Genomic DNA, 18624 nt, shown 5'->3' on the forward strand with positions numbered 1-18624 from the left:
GCCGGGTGTAGCACGAAGCTAGCTAGCTAGCCGTTTTTCGAACAGAGTCAACACAGTAGCCATTGTGTGCTGTACTGTGGCAGCTAAATACAATATATTTGTGCTAGCTAGCCAACGTTTAATTATTGCTGCGTTATGAAAGGAACTAGACACGGACACGAATTATCTGCTTAGTGTGTTAAAACACTATTGGTGGTTTGTTGTGACCAAGTGTTGGTGCTAAACTGCGTGTTATTGGATGCTAGCACGCTAGTTAGCAATGGTGTCATAGTTAGCTAGCTGAATAAAGTGGGTTGAGTCTATTCCTTTAAACATTGAACCGCTGTGGTTCACAACAATTCTGATTTCTAAAGGTGGAAGTTGGGAGAGTTTTTGCTCGGGTGGTTCAGTGAAACAATTATAGTTTCTGAGGTGGAAGTTTTGGTGAGGGAGGCCCTGCTCTCTCCTCTCCCAGATGTTTAGTTCATTTCATTCCGATCTCCTCTGCATTATTGTAGCCATTTGCTACAGCCTGTCAACTATGCCTCTGCCTATCCCTGTTCTCTCCTCTCTGCACAGGCTACACAAACGCCTCACACCGCGTGGCTGCTGCCTCTCTAACCTGGTGGTCCCTGCACGCACCCCACACCTGGAGTTCCAGGTCTCAGGCAGCCTCTGGAACTGCCGTTCTGCTGCCAACAAAGCTGACTTCATCCCAGCCTATGCTAACCTCCAGTCCCTCGACTTCCTGGCGCTGACGGAAACATGGATTACCACTGAAAACACTGCTACTCCTACTGCTCTCTCCTCGTCTGACCATGTGTTCCCGCATACCCCGAGAGCATCTGGTCAGAGGGGTGGTGGCACAGGAATCCTCATCTCTCCCAAGTGGACATTCTCAATTTTTCCCCTAACCCACCTGTCTATCTCCTCATTTGAATTCCATGCTGTCACAGTCACTAGCCCATTTAAGCTTAATATCCTTGTCATCTATCGCCCTCCAGGTTCCCTTGGAGAGTTCATCAATGAGCTTGACGCCTTGATAAGTTCCTTTCCTGAGGATGGCTCACCCCTCAAAGTTTTGGGGGATTTCAACCTCCCTATGTCCACATTTGACTCATTTCTCTCTGCCTCCTTCTTTCCACTCCTCTCCTCTTTTGACCTCACCCTCTCACCGTCCCCCCCTACTCACAAGGCAGGCAATACGCTTGACCTCATCTTTACTAGATGCTGCTCTTCTACTAATCTCACTGCAACTCCCCTCCATGTCTCCGACCACTACTTTGTTTCCTTTTCTCTCTCGCTCTCCTCCAACACTACTCACTCTGCCCCTACACAGATGGTAATGCGCCGCCGCAACCTTCGCTCTCTCTCTCCCACTACTCTCTCCTCTTCCATCCTATCATCTCTTCCCTCTGCTCAATCCTTCTCCCTCCAATCTCCTGATTCTGCCTCCTCAACCCTCCTCTCCTCCCTTTCTGCATCCTTTGACTCTCTGTGTCCCCTATCCTCCCGGCCGGCTCGGTCCTCCCCTCCAGCTCCGTGGCTTGATGACTCATTGCGAGCTCACAGAACAGAGCTCCGGGCAGCGGAGCGGAAATGGAAGAAAACTAAACTCCCTGCCGACCTGGCATCTTTTCACTCCCTCCTCTCTACATTTTCTTCATCTGTTTCTGCTGCTAAGGCCACTTTCTACCACTCTAAATTCCAAGCATCTGCCTCTAACCCTAGGAAGCTCTTTGCCACATTTCCCCCCCCCCCCCTCCTCTCTCTCTGTGGATGACTTCGTCAACCACTTTGAAAAGAAGGTTGACGACATCCGATCCTCGTTTGTTAAGTCTAATGACACTGCTGGTCCTACTCACACTGCCCTACCCTATGCTTTGACTTCTTTCTCCCCTCTCTCTCCAGATAAAATCCTGCGACTTGTGACTGCAGGCCGCCCAACAACCTGCCCGCTTGACCCCATCCCCTCCTCTCTTCTCCAGACCATCTCCGGTGACCTTCTCCCCTACCTCACCTCGCTGATCAACTCATCCTTGACCGCTGGCCATGTCCCTTCCGTCTTCAAGAGAGCGAGAGTTGCTCCCCTTCTCAAAAAACCAACACTCGATCCCACTGATGTCAACAACTACAGACCAGTATCCCTTCTTTCTTTTCTTTCCAAAACTATTGAGCGTGCCGTCTTTAGCCAACTCTCTTGCTATCTCTCTCAGAATGACCTTCTTGATCCAAACCAGTCAGGTTTCAGGACTGGTCATTCAACTGAGACTGCTCTTCTCTGTGTCACGGAGGCTCTCCGCACTGCTAAAGCTAACTCTCTCTCCTCTGCTCTTGTCCTTCTAGACCTGTCTGCTGCCTTTGATACTGTGAACCATCAGATCCTCCTCTCCACCCTCTCCGAGCTGGGCATCTCCGGCGCGGCTCACTCCTGGATTGCGTCCTACCTGACCGGTCGCTCCTACCAAGTGGCGTGGCGAGAAGCTGTCTCCGCACCACGTGCTCTCACCACTGGTGTCCCCCAGGGCTCAGTTCTAGGCCCTCTCCTTTTCTCCCTATACACCAAGTCACTTGGCTCTGTCATATCCTCACATGGCCTCTCCTATCATTGCTACGCTGACGATACACAACTAATCTTCTCCTTTCCCCCTTCTGATAACCAGGTGGCGAATCGCATCTCTGCATGTCTGGCAGACATATCAGTATGGATGACGGATCACCACCTCAAGCTGAACCCTGGCAAGACGGAGCTGCTCTTCCTCCCGGGGAAGGACTGCCCGTTCCATGATCTCGCCATCACGGTTGACAACTCCGTTGTGTCCTCCTCCCAGAGTGCGAAGAGCCTTGGCGTGACCCTGGACAACACCCTGTCGTTCTCCGCTAACATCAAGGCGGTGACCCGCTCCTGCAGGTTCATGCTCTACAACATTCGGAGAGTACGACCCTGCCTTACACAGGAAGCGGCACAGGTCCTAATCCAGGCACTTGTCATCTCCCGTCTGGATTACTGCAACTCGCTGTTGGCTGGCCTCCCTGCCTGTGCCATTAAACCCCTACAACTCATCCAGAATGCCGCAGCCCGTCTGGTGTTCAACCTTCCCAAGTTCTCTCACGTCACCCCCCTCCTCCGCACACTCCACTGGCTTCCAGTTGAAGCTCGCATCCGTTACAAGACCATGGTGCTTGCCTATGGAGCAGTGAGGGGAACGGCACCTCTGTACCTTCGGGCTCTGATCAGTCCCTACACCCAAACGAGGGCATTGCGTTCATCCACCTCTGGCCTGCTGGCTCCCCTTCCTCTGCGGAAGCATAGTTCCCGCTCAGCCCAGTCAAAACTGTTCGCTGCTCTGGCACCCCAATGGTGGAACAAGCTCCCTCACGACGCCAGGACAGCGGAGTCACTCACCACCTTCCGGAGACATTTGAAACCCCACCTCTTTAAGGAATACCTGGGATAGGATAAAGTCATCCTTCTACCCCCCCCCCCCAAAATTGTAAAGTGGTTATCCCACTGGATATAGGGTGAATGCACCAATTTGTGAGTCGCTCTGGATAAGAGCGTCTGCTAAATGACGTAAATATGCCCTTGAGCAAGGCACTTAACCCTACTTGCTCCTGTAAGTCGCTCTGGATAAGAGCGTCTGCTAAATGACTAAAATGTAAATGTAAATGTAGTGTTATAGTGTTACAGTGTTATGTTATGATGTAGTGTTACAGTGTTATGGTGTAGTGTTATGGTGTAGTGTTATAGTGTAGTGTTATAGTGTTATGGTGTAGTGTTATAGTGATATGATGAAGTGTTATAGTGTTAAAGTGTTACGGTGTAGTGTTACAGTGTGATGGTGTAGTGTTATAGTGTTATAGTGTTATGGTGTAGTGTTAGAGTGTTATAGTGTTATGGTGTAGTGTTACGTTATAGTGTTACAGTGTTACAGTGTAGTGTTATAGTGTTACAGTGTTACGGTGTAGTGTTATAGTGTTATGGTGTAGTGTTATAGTGTTATGGTGTAGTGTTATAGTGTTATGGTGTAGTGTTATAGTGTGATGGTGTAGTATTATAGTGTTATGGTGTAGTGTTATAGTGTTACGTTATAGTGTTATAGTGTTATAGTGTTACGGTGTAGTGTTATAGTGTTATGGTGTAGTGTTATAGTGTTATGGTGTAGTGTTATAGTGATATGATGAAGTGTTATAGTGTTATGGTGTAGTGTTATAGTGTTATGGTGTAGTGTTATAGTGTTACGTTACAGTGTTATAGTGTTATAGTGTAGTGTTATAGTGTGATGGTGTAGTATTATAGTGTTATGGTGTAGTGTTATAGTGTTACGTTATAGTGTTATAGTGTTATAGTGTTACGGTGTAGTGTTATAGTGTTATGGTGTAGTGTTATAGTGTTATGGTGTAGTGTTATAGTGTTACGTTACAGTGTTATAGTGTTATAGTGTAGTGTTATAGTGTGATGGTGTAGTATTATAGTGTTACGTTATAGTGTTATAGTGTTATAGTGTTACGGTGTAGTGTTATAGTGTTACGGTGTAGTGTTATAGTGTTATGGTGTAGTGTTATAGTGTTACGTTATAGTGTTATAGTGTTATAGTGTTACGGTGTAGTGTTATAGTGTTATGGTGTAGTGTTATAGTGTTATGGTGTAGTGTTATGGTGTAGTGTTACGGTGTAGTGTTATAGTGTTATGGTGTAGTGTTATGTTATAGAGTTATAGTGTAGTAGTGTACTAGTGTTATAGTGTTCTAGTGTAGTAGTGTTATGTTCTAGTGTTCTAGTGTTTTATACTTATTAGGAGTCCTCTAGATATAGAACTGCACACACACACACACACACACGCTAACACATGCACTCTACCCACACGTACATATGGATTTTGTATTGTAGATACAGTATGTTGTAGAATAGCAGAGCAGGAACTAATGGGGATCCATAATAAACCCCAGGAAGAGTAGCTGCTGCCTTGGCAGGAACTAATGGGGATCCATAATAAACCCCAGGAAGAGTAGCTGCTGCCTTGGCAGGAACTAATGGGGATCCATAATAAACCCCAGGAAGAGTAGCTGCTGCCTTGGCAGGAACTAATGGGGATCCATAATAAACCCCAGGAAGAGTAGCTGCTGCCTTGGCAGGAACTAATGGGGATCCATAATAAACCCCAGGAAGAGTAGCTGCTGCCTTGGCAGGAACTAATGGGGATCCATAATAAACCCCAGGAAGAGTAGCTGCTGCCTTGGCAGGAACTAATGGGGATCCATAATAAACCCCGGGAAGAGTAGCTGCTGCCTTGGCAGGAACTAATGGGGATCCATAATAAACCCCGGGAACAGTAGCTGCTGCCTTGGCAGGAACTAATGGGGATCCATAATAAACCCCAGGAAGAGTAGCTGCTGCCTTGGCAGGAACTAATGGGGATCCATAATAAACCCCAGGAAGAGTAGCTGCTGCCTTGGCAGGAACTAATGGGGATCCATAATAAACCCCAGGAAGAGTAGCTGCTGCCTTGGCAGGAACTAATGGGGATCCATAATAAACCCCAGGAAGAGTAGCTGCTGCCTTGGCAGGAACTAATGGGGATCCATAATAAACCCCAGGAAGAGTAGCTGCTGCCTTGGCAGGAACTAATGGGGATCCATAATAAACCCCAGGAAGAGTAGCTGCTGCCTTGGCAGGAACTAATGGGGATCCATAATAAACCCCAGGAAGAGTAGCTGCTGCCTTGGCAGGAACTAATGGGGATCCATAATAAACCTCAGGAAGAGTAGCTGCTGCCTTGGCAGGAACTAATGGGGATCCATAATAAACCCCAGGAAGAGTAGCTGCTGCCTTGGCAGGAACTAATGGGGATCCATAATAAACCCCAGGAAGAGTAGCTGCTGCCTTGGCAGGAACTAATGGGGATCCATAATAAACCCCAGGAAGAGTAGCTGCTGCCTAGGCAGGAACTAATGGGGATCCATAATAAACCCCAGGAAGAGTAGCTGCTGCCTTGGCAGGAACTAATGGGGATCCATAATAAACCCCAGGAAGAGTAGCTGCTGCCTTGGCAGGAACTAATGGGGATCCATAATAAACCCCAGGAAGAGTAGCTGCTGCCTTGGCAGGAACTAATGGGGATCCATAATAAACCCCAGGAAGAGTAGCTGCTGCCTTGGCAGGAACTAATGGGGATCCATAATAAACCCCAGGAAGAGTAGCTGCTGCCTTGGCAGGAACTAATGGGGATCCATAATATACCCCAGGAAGAGTAGCTGCTGCCTTGGCAGGAACTAATGGGGATCCATAATAAACCCCAGGAAGAGTAGCTGCTGCCTTGGCAGGAACTAATGGGGATCCATAATAAACCCCAGGAAGAGTAGCTGCTGCCTTGGCAGGAACTAATGGGGATCCATAATAAACCACAGGAAGAGTAGCTGCTGCCTTGGCAGGAACTAATGGGGATCCATAATAAACCCCAGGAAGAGTAGCTGCTGCCTTGGCAGGAACTAATGGGGATCCATAATAAACCCCAGGAAGAGTAGCTGCTGCCTTGGCAGGAACTAATGGGGATCCATAATAAACCCCAGGAAGAGTAGCTGCTGCCTTGGCAGGAACTAATGGGGATCCATAATAAACCCCAGGAAGAGTACCTGCTGCCTTGACAGGAACTAATGGGGATCCCTAATAGATACAAATACACACAGTAAGGAACTAAAGATGTTTAAAAGAAGGAAATGAACAGAAGATGTTTAAAAGAAGAAGATGAACAGAAGATGAGCTAAATGAATAAATGGAATGTTCTTTTAGAAAAGGATACCCTTTCAGCTGAGGAAGAAACAGATTTGAATACATCTGGAATAGAACTAGATCAAACTGGTTGAGCTTTAATAGAACTAGATCAAACTGGTTGAGCTTTAATAGAACTAGATCAAACTGGTTGAGCTTTATTAGAACTAGATCAAACTGGTTGAGCTTTATTAGAACTAGATCAAACTGGTTGAGCTTTATTAGAACTAGATCAAACTGGTTGAGCTTTATTAGAACTAGATCAAACTGGTTGAGCTTTATTAGAACTAGATCAAACTGGTTGAGGCCAGTGTGTCCTCATGTGTCTTCATAGAGACCAGTGTGTCCTCATGTGTCTTCATAGAGACCAGTGTGTCTTCATGTGTCTTCATAGAGACCAGTGTGTCCTCATGTGTCTTCATAGAGACCAGTGTGTCCTCATGTGTCTTCATAGAGACCAGTGTGTCCTCATGCGTCTTCATAGAGACCAGTGTGTCTTCATGTGTCTTCATAGAGACCAGTGTGTCCTCATGTGTCTTCATAGAGACAAGTGTGTCCTCATGTGTCTTCATAGAGACCAGTGTGTCTTCATGTGTCTTCATAGAGACCAGTGTGTCCTCATGTGTCTTCATAGAGACCAGTGTGTCTTCATGTGTCTTCATAGAGACCAGTGTGTCTTCATGTGTCTTCATAGAGACCAGTGTGTCCTCATGTGTCTTCATAGAGACCAGTGTGTCCTCATGCGTCTTCATAGAGACCAGTGTGTCTTCATGTGTCTTCATAGAGACCAGTGTGTCCTCATGTGTCTTCATAGAGACCAGTGTGTCCTCATGTGTCTTCATAGAGACCAGTGTGTCTTCATGTGTCTTCATAGAGACCAGTGTGTCCTCATGTGTCTTCATAGAGACCAGTGTGTCTTCATGTGTCTTCATAGAGACCAGTGTGTCCTCATGTGTCTTCATAGAGACCAGTGTGTCCTCATGTGTCTTCATAGAGACCAGTGTGTCTTCATGTGTCTTCATAGAGACCAGTGTGTCTTCATGTGTCTTCATAGAGACCAGTGTGTCTTCATGTGTCTTCATAGAGACCAGTGTGTCCTCATGTGTCTTCATAGAGACCAGTGTGTCTTCATGTGTCTTCATAGAGACCAGTGTGTCTTCATGTGTCTTCATAGAGACCAGTGTGTCTTCATGTGTCTTCATAGAGACCAGTGTGTCCTCATGTGTCTTCATAGAGACCAGTGTGTCTTCATGTGTCTTCATAGAGACCAGTGTGTCCTCATGCGTCTTCATAGAGACCAGTGTGTCCTCGTGTCTTCATAGAGACCAGTGTGTATATACAGACCATTCAAAAGTTTGGACTCATTCAAGGGTTTTACGTTATTTTTACAATTTTCTACATTGTAGAATAATAGTGAAGACATCAAAACTATGAAATAACGGGAGGATCTTGTCAGTGATCTCAAGGCAGCTGGGACCATAGTCACCAAGAAAACAATTGGTAACACACTACGCCGTGAAGGACTGAAATCCTGCAGCGCCCACAAGGTCCCCCTGCTCAAGAAAGCACATATACAGGGCCATCTGAAGTTTGCCAATGAACATCTGAATGATTCAGAGGAGAACTGGGTGAAAGTGTTGTGGTCAGATTAGACCAAAATCAAGCTCTTTGGCATCAACTCAACTCGCCGTGTTTGGAGGAGGAGGAATGCTGCCTATGTCCCCAAGAACACCCATCCCCACCGTCAAACATGGAGGTGGAAACATTATGCTTTGGGGGTGTTTTTCTGCTAAGGGGACAGGACAACTTCACCGCATCAAAGGGACGATGGACGGGGCCATGTACCGTCAAATCTTGGGTGAGAACCTCCTTCCCTCAGCCAGGGCATTGAAAATGGGTCGTGGATTTTCCAGCATGACAGTGACCCAAAACACACGGCCAAGGCAACAAAGGAGTGGCTCAAGAAGAAGCACATTAAGGTCCTGGAGTGGCCTAGCCAGTGTCCAGACCTTAATCCCATAGAAAATCTGAGGGAGCTGAAAGTTCGAGTTGCCAAACATCAGCCTCGAAACCTTAATAACTTGGAGAAGATCTGCAAAGAGGAGTGGGACAAAATCCCTCCTGAGATGTGTGCAAACCTGGTGGCCAACTACAAGAAACGTCTGACATCTGATTGCCAACAAGGGTTTTGCCACCAAGTACTAAGTCATGTTTCGCAGAGGGGTCAAATACTTATTTCCCTCATTAAAATGCAAATCAATTCATAACATTTTTGACATGCGTTTTTCTGGATTTTGTTGTTTTTATTCTGTCTCTCACTGTTCAAATAAACCTACCATTAAAATTATAGACTGATCATGTCTTTGTCAGTTGGCAAACGTACAAAATCAGCAGGGGATCAAATACTTTTTTCCCCTCACTGTATATCTACAGTATCTCACAAAAGTGAGTACACCCCTCACATTTTTGTAAATATTTGAGTATATATTTTAATGTGACAACACTGAAGAAATGACACTTTGCTACAATGTAAAGTAGTGAGTGTACAGCTTGTATAACAGTGTACATTTGTCCCCTCAAAATAACTCAACACACAGCCATTAATGTCTAAACTGCTGGCAACAAAAGTGAGTACACACCTTAGTGAAAATGTCCAAATTTGGCCCAAAGTGTCAATATTTTGTGTGGCCACCATCATTTTCCAGCACTGCCTACATGACTGTTTTGCTAGCACAGACTGGAACATGTTCCGGGATTTTTCAGATAGCATTGAGGAGTACACCACATCAGTCACTGGCTTCATCAATAAGTGCATCGATGATGTCGTCCCCACAGTGACCATACGTACATACCCCAACCAGAAGCCATGGATTACAGGAAACATCTGCACTGAGCTAAAGGGTAGAGCTGCCGCTTTCAAGGAGCGGGAATCTAACCCGGACGCTTATAAGAAATCCCGCTATGCCCTCCGACGAACCATCAAACAGGCAAAGAGTCAATACAGGACTAAGATTGAATCGTACTACACCGGCTCTGACGCTCGTCGGATGTGGCAGGGCTTGAAAACTATTACAGACTACAAAGGGAAGCACAGCCGCAAGCTGCCCAGTGACACAAGACTTCCAGACGAGCTAAACCATTTCTATGCTCACTTCGAGGCAAACAACACTGAAGCATGCATGAGAACACCAGCTGTTCCGGATGACTATGTGTTCACGCTCTCCGTAGCCGATGCGAGTAAGACTTTTAAGCAGGTCATCATTCACAAGGCCGCAGGGCCAGACGGATTACCAGGACGTGTACTCCGAGCATGGTCAAATACTTATTTCCCTCATTAAAATGCAAATCAATTTATAACATTTTTGACATGCGTTTTTCTGGATTCTTTTGTTGTTATTCTGTCTCTCACTGTTCAAATAAACCTACCATTAAAATTATAGACTGCTCATTTCTTTGTCAGTGGGCAAACGTACAAAATCAGCAGGGGATCAAATACTTTTTTCCCTCACTGTAGCTATCTTAAGATGAATGCACTACCTGTAAATCTCTCTGGATAAGAGCGTCTGCTAAATGACTCACTAACTGTAAGTCTCTCTGGATAAGAGCGTCTGCTAAATGACTAAAATGTAAATGTGTGTGTGAATACATACCAGTGTGTGTCTTCATGTGTTCATCAAAGTACTGCTTCATGTTGAAGTCTTTGCCACACCACTGGCACATGAACTGCTTGTGTCCGATGTGGATGGACATGTGGGATCGCAGCTGATATTTATACTGGAACCGCTCATTACAGTTCTGGAATACACACACACAATTTATCACTATTATTTGGTTTCAATGTAAGTACTGTAGTGTACAGTGTAGTGATGGTACTGTAGTGTACAGTGTAGTGATGGTACTGTAGTGTACAGTGTGGTGATGGTACTGTAGTGTACAGTGTAGTGATGGTACTGTAGTGTACAGTGTGGTGATGGTACTGTAGTGTACAGTGTAGTGATGGTACTGTAGTGTACAGTGTGGTGATGGTACTGTAGTGTACAGTGTGGTGATGGTACTGTAGTGTACAGTGTGGTGATGGTACTGTAGTGTACAGTGTGGTGATGGTACTCTAGTGTACAGTGTGGTGATGGTACTGTAGTGTACAGTGTGGTGATGGTACTGTAGTGTACAGTGTGGTGATGGTACTGTAGTGTACAGTGTGGTGATGGTACTGTAGTGTACAGTGTGGTGATGGTACTGTAGTGTACAGTGTAGTGATGGTGCTGTAGTGTACAGTGTGGTGATGGTGCTGTAGTGTACAGTGTGGTGATGGTACTGTAGTGTACAGTGTGGTGATGGTACTCTAGTGTACAGTGTGGTGATGGTACTCTAGTGTACAGTGTGGTGATGGTACTGTAGTGTACAGTGTGGTGATGGTACTGTAGTGTACAGTGTGGTGATGGTACTGTAGTGTACAGTGTGGTGATGGTACTGTAGTGTACAGTGTGATGATGGTACTGTAGTGTACAGTGTGGTGATGGTACTCTAGTGTACAGTGTGGTGATGGTACTGTAGTGTACAGTGTAGTGATGGTACTGTAGTGTACAGTGTGGTGATGGTACTGTAGTGTACAGTGTGGTGATGGTACTGTAGTGTACAGTGTGGTGATGGTACTGTAGTGTACAGTGTAGTGATGGTACTGTAGTGTACAGTGTGGTGATGGTACTGTAGTGTACAGTGTGGTGATGGTACTGTAGTGTACAGTGTGGTGATGGTACTGTAGTGTACAGTGTGGTGATGGGTGCAGTGTGGTGATGGTACTGTAGTGTACAGTGTGGTGATGGTACTGTAGTGTACAGTGTGGTGATGGTACTGTAGTGTACAGTGTGGTGATGGTACTGTAGTGTAATGTATGGTGATGGGTAAAGGTGATTTGAGAAGGGCTTTCCAACCTCACACTTGAAGGGCTTCTCTCCAGAGTGTTGTAGAGAGTGAACCTTTAGGGACATGCCGCGCTTGAATGACTTCCCACACGTCTCACAGGTGAACGGCATGTCCTTGGTGTGGGCTAGACAGACAAACAGACAGACAGTCAGTCAGTCAGAGAGAACTATCACTATCATCCTGATTGGCTGCATCACCGCCTGGTATGGCAACTGCTTGGCCTCCGACAGCAAGGCACTACAGAGGGTAGTGCGTACGGCCCAGTACATCACTGGGGCCAAGCTTCCTGCCATCCAGGACCTCTATACCAGGCGGTGTCAGAGGAAGGCCCTAAAAATGGTCAAAGACTCCAGCCACCCTAGTCATAGACTGTTCTCTCTGCTACCGCACGGCAAGCGGTACCGGTGAGAACAGCTTCTACCCTTAACAGCTTCTAACCCCAAGACTCCTGAACAGCTAATCAAATGGCTAGACACCCAGACCCATCCACCCCTCAGTCTCCATCCACCCAGACCCATCCACCCCTCAGTCCCCATCCACCCCTCAGTCCCCATCCACCCCTCAGTCTCCATCCACCCAGACCCATCCACCCCTCAGTCTCCATCCACCCCTCAGTCGCCATCCACCCCTCAGTCTCCATCCACCCCTCAGTCTCCATCCACCCAGACCCATCCACCCCTCAGTCTCCATCCACCCCTCAGTCTCCATCCACCCCTCAGTCGCCATCCACCCCTCAGTCTCCATCCACCCCTCAGTCTCCATCCACCCAGACCCATCCACCCCTCAGTCTCCATCCACCCCTCAGTCGCCATCCACCCCTCAGTCTCCATCCACCCAGACCCATCCACCCCTCAGTCTCCATCCACCCCTCAGTCTCCATCCACCCAGACCCATCCACCCCTCAGTCTCCATCCACCCCTCAGTCTCCATCCACCCCTCAGTCGCCATCCACCCCTCAGTCTCCATCCACCCCTCAGTCTCCATCCACCCAGACCCATCCACCCCTCAGTCTCCATCCACCCCTCAGTCTCCATCCACCCCTCAGTCTCCATCCACCCCTCAGTCGCCATCCACCCCTCAGTCTCCATCCACCCAGACCCATCCACCCCTCAGTCTCCATCCACCCCTCAGTCTCCATCCACCCCTCAGTCTCCATCCACCCCTCAGTCTCCATCCACCCCTCAGTCTCCATCCACCCCTCAGTCCCCATCCACCCATCAGTCTCCATCCACCCCTCAGTCCCCATCCACCCCTCAGTCTCCATCCACCCCTCAGTCTCCATCCACCCCTCAGTCTCCATCCACCCCTCAGTCTCCATCCACCCCTCAGTCTCTATCCACCCAGACCCATCCACCCCTCAGTCTCCATCCACCCCTCAGTCTCCATCCACCCCTCAGTCTCCATCCACCCCTCAGTCTCCATCCACCCCTCAGTCTCCATCCCTCAGTCTCCATCCACCCCTCAGTCTCCATCCACCCCTCAGTCGCCATCCACCCAGACACATCCACCCCTCAGTCTCCATCCACCCCTCAGTCCCCATCCACCCCTCAGTCCCCATCCACTCCTCAGTCTCCATCCACCCCTCAGTCTCCATCCACCCCTCAGTCTCCATCCACCCCTCAGTCTCCATCCACCCAGACCCATCCACCCCTCAGTCTCCATCCACCCGCCCGTATCCTCCCTTCCCCCCCGAAGAAAGCATCCCTCCCAAATGTATAAATTGATGGTTCGATTACGGGATGCCAAGCTCATATTTTTCCATATTCTATTCCAGTTAAAGTGTGGTTCAGATTAAATTTGATCTGTGGACTATATTTTTTTAATGGCTAGCTCAGAATTTGAATCTCACTTTGTAACAAAATAAAATGTGAACTTTTGGTGTGTGTTTTTCTGGGGTGTGGGTGTGTGTTTTTGGGGTGTGGGTGTGTGTTTTTGGGGTGTGGGTGTGTTTTTCTGGGGTGTGGGTGTGTTTTTCTGGGGTGTGGGTCTGTGTTTCTGGGGTGTGGGTCTGTGTTTCTGGGGTGTGGGTGTGTTTTTCTGGGGTGTGGGTCTGTGTTTTTGGGGTGTGGGTGTGTTTTTCTGGGGTGTGGGTCTGTGTTTTTGGGGTGTGGGTGTGTGTTTGGGGTGTGGGTGTGTGTTTTGGGGGGGGGGGGGGGGGGGTGTGAGTGAGTGCATGTGTGCTAAGGTGTGGAGAATCAGAGCAGGTGGTCAGTCCAGTTCAAGTGTTCCGCAGTCTGATGGCTCGTAGATGGAAACTGTCTCCGAGGCTGTTAGTTTCAGACGTCATACTCTGGTACCGTCTGCCCGACACTAAGGGAGAGAACAGCTTGTGGTTGGGGTGGTTGATGCTGCTCCGCTTCCTCTGGCAACGTTTTAAGTAGATGTCCTGGATGTGTGGGAGGGTCAGAACAGTAGTCTAATGTTATAGAAGGGAGGGTCAGAACAGTAGTCTAATGTTATAGAAGGGAGGGTCAGAACAGTAGTCTAATGTTATAGAAGGGAGGGTCAGAACAGTAGTCTAATGTTATAGAAGGGAGGGTCAGAACAGTAGTCTAATGTTATAGAAGGGAGGGTCAGAACAGTAGTCTAATGTTATAGAAGGGAGGGTCAGAACAGTAGTCTAATGTTATAGAAGGGAGGGTCAGAACAGTAGTCTAATGTTATAGAAGGGAGGGTCAGAACAGTAGTCTAATGTTATAGAAGGGAGGGTCAGAACAGTAGTCTAATGTTATAGAAGGGAGGGTCAGAACAGTAGTCTAAGGTTATAGAAGGGAGGGCCAGAACAGTAGTCTAATGTTATAGAAGGGAGGGTCAGAACAGTAGTCTAATGTTATAGAAGGGAGGGTCAGAACAGTAGTCTAATGTTATAGAAGGGAGGGTCAGAACAGTAGTCTAATGTTATAGAAGGGAGGGTCAGAACAGTAGTCTAATGTTATAGAAGGGAGGGTCAGAACAGTAGTCTAATGTTATAGAAGGGAGGGTCAGAACAGTAGTCTAATGTTATAGAAGGGAGGCTCAGAACAGTAGTCTAATGTTATAGAAGGGAGGGTCAGAACAGTAGTCTAATGTTATAGAAGGGAGGGTCAGAACAGTAGTCTAATGTTATAGAAGGGAGGGTCAGAACAGTAGTCTAATGTTATAGAAGGGAGGGTCAGAACAGTAGTCTAATGTTATAGAAGGGAGGGTCAGAACAGTAGTCTAATGTTATAGAAGGGAGGGCCAGAACAGTAGTCTGTTATAGAAGGGAGGGTCAGAACAGTAGTCTAATGTTATAGAAGGGAGGGTCAGAACAGTAGTCTAATGTTATAGAAGGGAGGGTCAGAACAGTAGTCTAATGTTATAGAAGGGAGGGTCAGAACAGTAGTCTAATGTTATAGAAGGGAGGGTCAGAACAGTAGTCTAATGTTATAGAAGAGAGGGTCAGAACAGTAGTCTAATGTTATAGAAGGGAGGGTCAGAACAGTAGTCTAATGCTATAGAAGGGAGGGTCAGAACAGTAGTCTAATGTTATAGAAGGGAGGGTCAGAACAGTAGTCTAATATTATAGAAGGGAGGGTCAGAACAGTAGTCTAATGTTATAGAAGGGAGGGTCAGAACAGTAGTCTAATGTTATAGAAGGGAGGGTCAGAACAGTAGTCTAATGTTATAGAAGGGAGGGTCAGAACAGTAGTCTAATGTTATAGAAGGGAGGGTCAGAACAGTAGTCTAATGTTATAGAAGGGAGGGTCAGAACAGTAGTCTAATGTTATAGAAGGGGGGACCAGAACAGTAGTCTAATGTTATAGATGGGAGGGTCAGAACAGTAGTCTAATGTTATAGAAGGGAGGGTCAGAACAGTAGTCTAATGTTATAGAAGGGAGGGTCAGAACAGTAGTCTAATGTTATAGAAGGGAGGGTCAGAACAGTAGTCTAATGTTATAGAAGGGAGGGTCAGAACAGTAGTATAATGTTATAGAAGGGAGGGTCAGAACAGTCAGTAGTCTAATGTTATAGAAGGGAGGGTCAGAACAGTAGTCTAATGTTATAGAAGGGAGGGTCAGAACAGTAGTCTAATGTTATAGAAGGGAGGGTCAGAACAGTAGTCTAATGTTATAGAAGGGAGGGCCAGAACAGTAGTCTAATGTTATAGAAGGGAGGGTCAGAACAGTAGTCTAATGTTATAGAAGGGAGGGTCAGAACAGTAGTCTAATGTTATAGAAGGGAGGGTCAGAACAGTAGTCTAATGTTATAGAAGGGAGGGTCAGAACAGTAGTCTAATGTTATAGAAGGGAGGGTCAGAACAGTAGTCTAATGTTATAGAAGGGAGGGTCAGAACAGTAGTCTAATGTTATAGAAGGGAGGGTCAGAACAGTAGTCTAATGCTATAGAAGGGAGGGTCAGAACAGTAGTCTAATGTTATAGAAGGGAGGGTCAGAACAGTAGTCTAATGTTATAGAAGGGAGGGCCAGAACAGTAGTCTAATGCTATAGAAGGGAGGGTCAGAACAGTAGTCTAATGTTATAGAAGGGAGGGTCAGAACAGTAGTCTAATGTTATAGAAGGGAGGGTCAGAACAGTAGTCTAATGTTATAGAAGGGAGGGTCAGAACAGTAGTCTAATGTTATAGAAGGGAGGATCAGAACAGTAGTCTAATGTTATAGAAGGGAGGGTCAGAACAGTAGTCTAATGTTATAGAAGGGAGGGTCAGAACAGTAGTCTAATGTTATAGAAGGGAGGGTCAGAACAGTAGTCTAATGTTATAGAAGGGAGGGTCAGAACAGTAGTATAATGTTATAGAAGGGAGGGTCAGAACAGTAGTCTAATGTTTGGGAAAGACTTGGTGAAGTGGTAAAACAGGAGGATAGCAGTGCTGCTTTGTTGTGCGTGATGATTGTCATTAAACAATTTGTTGATGTATTATTGCATTTTCTCCCCGGTCCCTAAACGTCTTTGCTGCGCAAGAGAAGCATAGATGAAAGAGAAAAAAATGCAGCAATTTATGACATTATTCTGGTGAGCAGGGGTTTATTTAGTATATTAAGAGTCAGTGTGGAGGAGGTATTGTTGCCAATCCTCACAGCCTGTGGTCTGTCCGTCAGGAAGTCCAGGATCCAGTTGCAGAGGGTGGTGTCCAGACCCAGGGCTCTGAGCTTGGAGGGAACATTAGTGTTGAATGTTGAACTGTAGTTAATGAACAGCATTCTACGTAGGTGTTCCTCTGGTCCAGATGTGTTATGGCCGTGTGAATAGCGATGGAAATGGCATCTTCCATGGATCTGTTGGAGCGGTGGGCAGATTGGAGTGGTTCCAGTGTGCCTGGTATGATGGCCTTGATGTGGGTCATGACCAGCCTCTCAAAGCACTTCATGATGACAGAGGTGAGTACGACGGGGCGATAGCCATTTGGGCATGTCACCTTTGTTTTCTTGGTCTCCTTGAAGCAAGTGGGGACTCCATCCTGGGACAGGTTGAGATGTCCGAGAAGATGCCCGCCAGCGGACACTTTGAGGACATGGCCAGGGATGCCATCTGGGCCGGCGGCTTTGTGAATATTCACTATTTTCAGCCTTGGAGAGCGTAGGCACCTGGTCGTTCAGAGCAGCAAGAGCCTGGTGTTACTATGATGTTACCATGGTGATAGTACTCACCCACCGTTACTATGACGTTACCATGGTGATAGTACTCACCCACCGTTACTATGACGTTACCATGGTGATAGTACTCACCCACCGTTACTATGATGTTACCATGGTGATAGTACTCACCGACCGTTACTATGATGTTACCATGGTGATAGTACTCACCCACCGTTACTATGACATTATCATGGTGATAGTACTCACCCTCTGTTACTATGTTACCATGGTGATAGTACTCACCGACCGTTACTATGATGTTACCATGGTGATAGTACTCACCGACCGTTACTATGATGTTACCATGGTGATAGTACTCACCGGCCATTACTATGATGTTACCATGGTGATAGTACTCACCAACCGTTACTATGATGTTACCATGGTGATAGTACTCACCAACCGTTACTATGATGTTACCATGGTGATAGTACTCACCCACCGCTACTATGATGTTACCATGGTGATAGTACTCACCGACCATTACTATGATGTTACCATGGTGTTAGTACTCACCGACCATGTGCTTCCTGACGTGGGCCATGGTGTAGAACTTCTTCTCACAGATCTCACAGCAGAACTTCTTCTCAGCATAACCGTGGACGATCTTGTTGTGTTCATGGAGAGACCAGAGCTTCTTAAAAGCCTTGCCACACGTTGCACACTGAAACACACACACTAATTCAACTCAGTGGAGGCCAACATTTAAAGTCACTTCATGATTTCAGTTGAAATGAAGGAAAAACTGAAGTATATTCCATCACATGATTAACAGGCACCGTGTTCTCCTCATCTATTGAATATGAAGGACATCTCTACATCCACTTTAAAACACATTACAGGACAAAGAGAGGTAGATGACTTTCAAAGTGATTGGAAGGCTTCTGTGTTATTAATCCCTGCAAAAAAGCTTCCATAGGAATGCCTGTCATTAAAACATAGAACTAATCATAATGGGGGGAATTCCGACCCGAGATGAGAGCACGTAAATGGACGGAATTCCCTTTGATGCACCTTTCTCTCCACGTGTATTCTGACCTTGAACCTAAGCATGAGAATATCATGCTATTCACCCGCTATTCGTTTGGGGAGGAGATCAAACAAATGAAGGTGTGGTGGAGGTGTGTTTAGAGATAAACTGTATTCTGAATTTGACACTTATTCCCTAATAATTCCACCATCTTTACGCGTGATGAAACCATGAGAAAGGCCTAGCGAGCCTGTCGGTTCCAAGTGGAAAAACATCTAACATCTATTTTTTCAGATGGAGAATATTGTTATTTCTATGCACTGTGATTTATAGATTGATAAGAGCTATTGATATTGATGAGTAAGCCGTT

At 46.5% G+C, this 18624-nt stretch overlaps 1 protein-coding gene across 1 annotated transcript in view; it reads right to left on the reverse strand.

The window, feature by feature from the left end:
- The window catches only part of LOC311117824 (zinc finger and BTB domain-containing protein 47-like), a 75188-nt gene that overhangs the window by 46601 nt on the left and 9963 nt on the right, over positions 1–18624 (reverse strand). Inside the window, 3 exon segments of the mRNA XM_084192732.1 lie at positions 10398–10542; positions 11679–11794; positions 17801–17948. Coding sequence (XP_084048858.1) covers positions 10398–10542; positions 11679–11794; positions 17801–17948 — 409 coding nt within the window.

This window comes from Coregonus lavaretus (assembly GCF_964263955.1).
Source record: "Coregonus lavaretus genome assembly, contig: HAP1_SCAFFOLD_1726, whole genome shotgun sequence".
Taxonomy (NCBI): domain Eukaryota; kingdom Metazoa; phylum Chordata; class Actinopteri; order Salmoniformes; family Salmonidae; genus Coregonus; species Coregonus lavaretus.